The sequence below is a fragment of the Marmota marmota genome, unplaced genomic scaffold, assembly GCF_001458135.2.
Source record: "Marmota marmota marmota unplaced genomic scaffold, marMar, whole genome shotgun sequence".
NCBI classification, from domain to species: Eukaryota; Metazoa; Chordata; class Mammalia; order Rodentia; family Sciuridae; genus Marmota; species Marmota marmota.
In genome coordinates this window covers 65,397,570-65,406,122 of record NW_026000174.1, presented here as the reverse complement: position 1 = coordinate 65,406,122, position 8,553 = coordinate 65,397,570, and the positions used below count along the sequence as shown (strand labels likewise).

Sequence of the window (8,553 nt, the reverse complement as noted above, 5' to 3'; positions counted from 1 at the left end):
ATCAAGAATCAATAAATGGGATGAATTAAAACTGAAAAGCATTTTCTCAGAAAGAAAAAAATATCAATGAGGTGAATAGAGCACCTACAGAAAGGGAGCAAATTTTTACCACCCACACATCAGATGGAGCACTAATCTTCAGGATATATAAAGAATTCAAAAAACTTCAAAAAAGCAAATAATCCAAACAATAAATGGGTTAAGGAACTTAACAGATGCTTCACAGGAGATAATATACAATCAATCAACAAATATATGAAGAAAATGTTCAACACATATAGCAATTAGAGAAATGCAAATAAAAAGTATTCTAAGATTTCAACTCACTTCAGTCAGAATAACAGTTATTAAGAATACAAGCAACAATAATTGTTGGTGAGAATGTGGGGGAAAAGGTGCACTTATACATTGCTGATAAGACTGAAAATTGGTGCAACCAATCTGGAAAGAAGTTTAGAGATTTCTTGGAAAACTTGGAATGAAACCACCATTTTACCCAGCTATCCTACTCCTTCTTTTGTACTCAAAAGACTTAAAAACAGCATACTACTGTGTTTATAGTAGCACAATTCACAGTAGCTAAATTGTGGAACCAATCTAGATACCCTTCAATACATGAAAGGATAAAGATACTGGTATATATACACAATAGAATATTACTCAACATTAAAAGAGAATAAAATCATAGCATTTGCATGTTAATAAATGGAATTGGAGAATATCATTCTAAGTGAATTTAGCCAATTCCAGAAAACCAAAGGCTGAATGTTTTCTCTGATAAGTGGATGTTTATCCATAGTGGGGGCCAGGGAGAGCATGGGAGAAATGGAGAAACTTTGCATATGGCAAAGGGAAGAAGAGACAGGGTGATGCATGGAGGTAGAAAAGATTGTGTAATGAGATGGGCATCATTACCTTAGGTACATTTATGAAAACATGAATAGTGTGAGGCTATTTTGTGTACAACCAGAGAAATGAAAAATTGTACTCCATATGTGCACTATAAGTTGAAATGCATTCTGCAGTCATGTATTACAAATTAGAACAAATAATAATTTTTTAAAACAACAGAATCCACTTAGAACTGGTCAGCATGGGACAAGGTAACCTAGAATTGTCACATCAGTATGAACTTCCAAGTCTGATATCAGATGCTGTCCATAAACCATCAAGTGATGGACCAGGGATTTGTTGGAAACTTCTCTGAGATATCCAATAAAACTGGAGTGCAAGAGAGGCATGTTGTCCCTCTCCTGTGTCAGAGGACCTACTCTCTCCCTTGAGAGTTTCCCCTTTCCTATCCCTTCAATAATGTCATTCTGCTTACTCTGAGTGACATATCTCAAATCTTCCTGACTTGATCACAAGAATTCAGTTTGAAGGGGGGTCTTCATGTTGCCCCAGTTTCTTGGAAGGCCCAAGCTCTATAATAGTACTTGCTGTGAAGATATTAGATCACACACACCTAAAGCCAGATAGATACTGATTTCTGCTGGGAGTTTTAGTCTCAGGGGACTCCCAAGAATTGTACATAGGACTGGGTAACCCATTATCTACAATTCTTATACACTCCGTACTCTTGAATATGGCCTTTCTACATTCAGTCCCCAATTGTAGTCATGCCCACCTATTTAGACTCCTGACTCCTTTCAACTCATCCTTTAACATCTTTGCTGACCTTTAGAGAGTTCAAAGATGAACTTTTGAAACAGTTTTTTCTATCTTCCTTCAAAGCTGGCTTTGAATAAAACCAACTTTCCTACCAATTTGATTCTGAATATTTCTGGGGCATGCCGGACATGTTGCAGCCTGGGTTTGTCCCCCAGCCTGACATTGGTTCCCTTGGTAATAGGAGTCCTTTAGTGTGGTTACCTCTTTATAATAAGCCCTGTGCTGGGGGATAGCCTAGCTTCAACACATCATGTCAGCATAATCAAAATGTTAATTTCAACTTCCAATGCCTCTTTGAAAGGAACGATGCCAGAAGTAACAGTGGTAGCATAAGGGTTACCCATATATCAACACACACATTATATATGCAGTTAAAAATGACCTCTATAACTCTATTAACGCAGGAGGAATGTGTGCAACAAGTAATACAGAATAAACTCTAAATATTACATGGTAACAATTATAGACTCAATTGAATTTGAAGATGGGATAAGAAAGAAGAAAGAGAAAAGAAGAAAGAAAGTATGGAGAAGGGATGGAAGACAAGAGTTAAAATGGGGAGAGTATAATGGGTGCAGGATGGGGCTCGAGTAAAGATTGGCAAGAACAAAATTGTGTATGAGAGATTATGTTGTGTATAGGTATATGTGTAAAGGTAAGGCACTAATTTTCATAAAAGTGTTTGGATTGCTTCTTTTGAAGTTTTTGAAATGAGTATTTTGTATTCAGTGTTTTAATTTTAGAAATTTCCAAATGTAATGAAGAAGAATGACTTTATGCTATTTGCCAGTAAATGGATTAATCTGGAAACAATCATAAGTGAAATAAGCCAATTTCCAAAAGCCAAAGATCAAATGTTTTCTCTAATATGGGGAAGCCAATCCAAAATAAAAACAAGGGGAAGACTAGATGTTCAGTAGATTTCACAATGGGGATTAGAGGGAAAGCAAGGCAGATGGGAAAAGGAAAGACATTGGATGGACCTGACATAATTTTCCATGTACATATATGAAAACATCATAGTGAATCCCACCATCATGTATATACACTAAAATGGGATCCTAAATAGAATGAGATATATTCCATGCTAGCAAAATTACATAAAAATGGATTTTACTGTCATATATAACTAAAAAGAGCCAATAAAGCTTTAAAAAAGAAAATCTCTATTATATGGATTTTACACCCTTTGTAGTTTTCAGGACTAAGCCAAACCTGCCAAACTTGTTAGGTTAGTCTGTATGCTAAACTGAGCTAGCTTCTTGCTTGGCCCCCTTGCTGAGGGGTTGCAGAGGGGTGAGAGAGTTTTCACTCTCCAAATGGTTTTGTTGTGTCTGCAGGTGGGAATGTAGGTCTGCCAGGTCTCCTGACCAGCTCCTCCACTTGCTTTGTCTATAGACTGACTTGAATTAAATTACATCCCTCTTTCCAAGAGTTACTGCACATGTACTAGGAAAAGGTGTGTAAAAACATCACTCTATTATCCAGCCTCTCCTAGGCTTGAAGATATGGGACTTTATGTTTCATCATAATCTATTCCAGTCCCCTCCCATCAGTCACACTTTTCATTCAGAGATTATACTGTCAATTTCAAAGGGAAGTCCTCTTCTTTCTTCTCCACTCTGCAGACTGATTGTTCACTCTGAGTTTAACCCCGCATTGAATCTCATTCTCTCTTTTATGCTCAAATCAGCTCTCAGTATGGACACTCATAGATATTCAAAATACATGTGTACCAAGTAAAGGACAAAAAAGGAAGAAAAAAGAGGGAGAAAGAAAACAAATAAAACAGAAAATGCTATCTAAAAACAAGGATAAAATTCAGGAATTCCCAGTTGGGGAATCAGGAAGGATAATTAACAAGTTCCTTCATGTACATATATGAAAACATCACAATTAATCCCACCATCATGTATATACACTAGAATGGGATCCTAAATAGAATGAGATATATTCCATGCTAGCATAATTACATCAAAATGGATGTAACATGTCAGGGCTTCCCTAATCCAAACACCTCTGCTGGAAGGCTCCAAGACCTTTTTGAGGAGTGGTGGTTTACTCTCCAGGCAGACACATCTAGAATATTCTCCTGAGTAAACACAGTTCAGCTTTCCTGAATTTATTATCTGTTCTGATTGTGGATATATTGGTCAGTGTCTGTTTTTCTTGAGCTAGGTGGTAGAAAGACTTTTGGCTTCCTGAGAAATGCTTTCCTTCTGCCACTGAGGGATTGCATTCCTGACTCTTCCACTGCCTTTATTAATTCTCTTTCTGTCCTGAAAACTGATCATTTTTGTTTACTCCTGGTTGTTAGTCACTGAGTTGCCTCCCTGCTCTTTCTCCTCCTTCACCTACCTCAGTTTGCTACTGCAAACCCTTTAGGACCTGCTCTGACACTCTGGATTCTACTAATTTACCAATATCTAAAGGCCAATATGTTTGCAATAATTTTTTCTACACATTACAAAATAAGGCTTACATCAAGGGTAAGCTAAAAGACCCAGAACTTCATGTAAGGATTAATTGATATTTTGTTTTCATGGTTCTTGTTTTAGTAAATATAACTAGAGTAAGCATAGTTCATTTGAATTCCAAATAGTGTATCATATTCTAAAAAGTGAATCCCATGCCTAAACATTATTTGTTGTTTATCTATGATATGAATATAATGGGATATATTGTATTTTCCTCCTTAGTAAATACAGTATATAACAGTTAAAGAGAAATTCACATAAACAATGAATAACTTTCAGTATATCACTTGCAAAGTTTGGGATAAAATTTTTCAAAAATATTTACTAAGGGGCTGGGGATGTGGCTCAAGTGGTAGCACGCTTGCCTGGCATGTGTGTGGCCTGGGTTCGATCCACAGCACCACATACAAACAAAGATGTTGTGTCTGCCAAAAACTAAAAAATAAATATTAAAAATTTCTCTCTCTCTTTTAAAAAAAATAAATAAATATTTACTAGTTATCATAAATTGAAAGATTATTCCATGTCCTCAATTTCATCTGACCATCCTACTTGCCCTGCTTCTCAAATTGTACAAAGATACCTGTTCTGAGAGCACATCCTCATGTGTAGAACCAAGAAGAAATAAATTTTTATGTCCTGATGCCATGTACATTCCCATCCCATGGTTTTAGAAGAGAAAGACAAAAGGGAGCTCATACCTTGAGGAAATAAATAAGAAGAACATCGGTACAGACACAACCAGCTGGAGAGTATGCCAGTTTCGAAAAGCAAAAGCCAGGCTTCCCAATATGATCTGCCCAAAACTAGCAGAACAGACTGCCATTGTTGTTCCCATAGCTTGATATTTGGGACTTGTCCATTCTACAACTGAAAGAAAACATCACTGAATAATTACTTCAAGCAAAGGTAGAATATTAAGGTCAAAGTCAAATATCAGTAAATGTCCAAGAGTCAGTGTTGACTTACTGAGAAGAATAGAATTTGTCAGGATGGTCGTGGTGGACATGCCAGCCAGGAGACGTAGTGAGCAGTAAACCAGGAAAGTGGGAACAAAGGCAGCACAGGTGTCAGCAATGGCCAGCTGGAGAAGACACCATGTCAGAAGTAACCTCCTCCCAAACCTATGGAAAAGGGAAAGATGAGATTGTGGGAACAATAACAACTGCGGTAAAAATTAGCACAAAGAAAACAATTCACACCTATAAAATATCTATAAAGGACCAACAGCTGATATTCTCAAATCAACTCTCTTCTTTTAAAATAGATACCTTGTCCCCAAAACTACTTCTTCAATTGTTACCAGTAGTTCAACACCAATTCAAGCTATACAAGACATGCTTCAGTGTTAGGAATATTAATACCTCATAAATATTTCTTTCACTGAGCCATACACTTATGATAGTGGAGAGTGAACGTTTTATATAAAGTATTAAAGTCAGCCCTTGAGACTCTAGAACTGCACAGGTTATGGCTAATATGATGTAATAGGAACAGCTATGAAGCAGAACATCAATGTTGCTAATGGGTTGGGTAAGAGTCTCTATCTGCCGAGTTTGGATTTGTTGACCTTGGGAAACAAAACATATTTGTAAAAATATAACATGTATTTTTCACAGCAAAAGAACATATAAAGTTGACCTTTTCTTAGGTTTGGGATGGTGAGCATTGGGTGGTAATCTGGTTTCCCATTCCCAAAGGTGGCTCAGGAACACTGTTATGGATCTCCACTGGGGAGCATTATGTAGCAATTAGAAATGTGAACTAAAAGTACAAATAGAAATGTGTATGTATTCCCAAAATAGAGTGGTAAGTACACAAATGGAGAGAAGGACACAACACATTTAAATTACATGTAAATTAAGTGCATAAACCCAACTATCTCATTTTGTAAAATATGAATTTATGGATGCATAAGTAACATACTATAATGACCCTTACTTAGAAGAAAAGGTTGGGATGCTTCCATGTATTCTGAAGAAAAATCATCCAATATTCCATTGAAGATCCATTGTATATAAAAAACACTTTTTATTGCTTCGTTGGGACTTCACTCTTTTATTCTTCAACATTTTAAGGATAAAGTAGAATAGTGAAGTCCTTTGAGTTTACCTACTGAGATTTTATTTTCATGATGCCCCTGTGTGACACTGACAATGTCTTTTTCCTACCTGCATATTAAAGCAGGCTGGATCCAATGTGGTGACATATCCACCTCTGCGTCCCCATTGTTAACTGTTTGTGATCTTTCAAAACCCCATGTGGTGGCATCTTCTCTCCAAACCCTCTGGTAAAACAGCTCCAAATCTTATACTGATTTCCTACACTGAGGACTCAATCTTTTAAAAACATCACTCACCACACTGAATGATATTTTGCATTTGTGTTTGTAGATCCCTGGGAACAAAGGACAACCAGGGTAGTGTAATTTGTAATAATTTTTTCACATGCATAAATGATTCATAAGCTGATGATAGTACCCATGGGTAGAGAGATCTGTGAACCAGAGACACTCACCTGTCTGACAAAGTGCCATATACAATGTTTCCAATCAACATTCCAGCCATGAAGAAGAATTTAGATACTGAATTCAATGACTGAGTTTCACATACCAGATCCCACTGGAAGACAAGGAAACCAGCATAAGAAAAACACCTTCACATGATGTGTACTTTTCTTTATGTCAAGCCCCTGTCTTCTTTTTGTGGCTTCTGTTTTCAAAAACATTTCAATTATATCATCCTGTTCTCTGTGTAAAATAATTTTATCTAGGAAGACTGACTTATACCTATGGGTTACATTAATGATTACTTTTAACCCATACTGAGAAGTTCTCAAATCTGGCCACAGACCACCATCATTAAAGACCTTGAAGAATTTACTTAATGTTGAATATCACTGCACACTTTCCCACATGATTACTCTAAGATTTCAGTCGGGTATGTGGATTTTGATCAACTGACCATACATATTTAATTGGCAATCAAGGCAGGGTGTTACTGACTTAGCATCACATTTTTAACAAGACACATGATCTACTTGCTTAAACTGTGATATTCACAAGAATCAAAGTGCCATGACAGTAGGTTCCTATTTGTTTTTTATCATTACACTAAGTATGTGCCCTGAATTGCATAAAAATATCAGTAGTTTCTGAAAAAGGCAAAGAATAACCAGCACCCACACAGCAATTAAAGGCTCAAAGCGTGTTCATTATTTTCATTGTTTCCACACACCCAAGTCAAATACTTGGAAAATTAAGCCTTTTACCTCAGTCACGATGGTAGAGAGGAACGAGCTCCGGTCATACACCCAGCCATCCATGCAGGGCTCCGTGTCCACCTCACTCATGTTTGAGAAGGTTCCATTCATATGAAGGAGCTGCCATTGTGGGTGGATGAAGCGATGACATTTGTCTGGTCTCAGGTTTGAGTCTAGTGGGATGGAGATCCTCAGGAGGGCTTCTTGGCTGAGGGTCCCAGTGTCATTGTCAGAGACAGTGGCATTATCGAGTATGTGGACCCAGCAGCGATGACCAAGGATGACTGCAGTGAAATTCTCCAATAAAGTATGAGTCTGTGCCATGGCATTGTAGATAAGAAGAAAAGCCATCTGAATTATCTGGAACCTCCCCAGACCACCAACTTGATCCAGGAGGTCCTGAAAGGCCATGGTGGCTGAATGACCCTCACCAACTGAAGGCAAAGTGGTTGTATCTAGATGAGTTCAAAGAACAAAGTGTTTTATCCTCTCTCACTGTGACACAGCAAAGGCTGTTGACCCTGACCTCACTTCCTTCTTAATGGCCCCCTCTTCACCTCTGAGGCAATTCCATGAAGCTAATATACCCGAGTCATCCTCAGGTTATTTGAGTGGCTGTTTTCTTTCAATCGCTGAGAGAAAAAGATTTTGCTGAGGTGCCTTCTGCAATTAAATATGTTAATGATCTACTTTGTGAAGATTCTTGTTGAGGGCAATGAATGCAGTTAATATTGGACATTGATCTGCAAATACTCTGAAAACAAACCAGAGTAACTCTGTTACATGCTTTGTGATTTTTTTAGAGAACATGTAGTTTGCCTACACATTATCTGTTTGATTTTTCTAGGAGACATGGAAAGAGGAAATTTTGGTTTGTTTAGTACTAACCCTTGATTGACAGAGGTTGTAGAAATCATCCCAAGTTAAATTAATGCAGTGAGGTGTTATGGTTTGGATGCAAGATATTCCAGAAAAGCTCATATGTTAGGCAATGAAGGAACGTTCAGAGGGGCTGTGATGAGTTTATGAGTGCTCTTACCTCACCAGTGGGTTCAATCTTTTGATGGATTAATAATGAATGGCTATTGGGTGGTAATGTAGGGTGTGGATGGAAGAAGCAGATCACTGGGGGCATTCATTTCAA

At 37.5% G+C, this 8,553-nt stretch overlaps 1 protein-coding gene across 1 annotated transcript in view; it reads right to left on the bottom strand.

Moving 5' to 3' along the window:
• LOC107135943 (solute carrier family 22 member 9-like) overlaps window positions 1-8,042 on the bottom strand; it is a 47,989-nt gene extending 39,947 nt beyond the window's left edge. Inside the window, exons 1-4 of the mRNA XM_015478130.2 lie at window positions 7,419-8,042; window positions 6,666-6,769; window positions 5,118-5,272; window positions 4,850-5,018 (exon numbers count right to left, since the gene is read on the bottom strand). Of these exons, the coding sequence (XP_015333616.1) occupies window positions 4,850-5,018; window positions 5,118-5,272; window positions 6,666-6,769; window positions 7,419-7,820 (830 nt within the window). The 5' untranslated portion in view covers window positions 7,821-8,042. The remainder of the gene's footprint in view (window positions 1-4,849; window positions 5,019-5,117; window positions 5,273-6,665; window positions 6,770-7,418) is intronic.
• Between the last annotated feature and the right edge of the window lie 511 nt (window positions 8,043-8,553).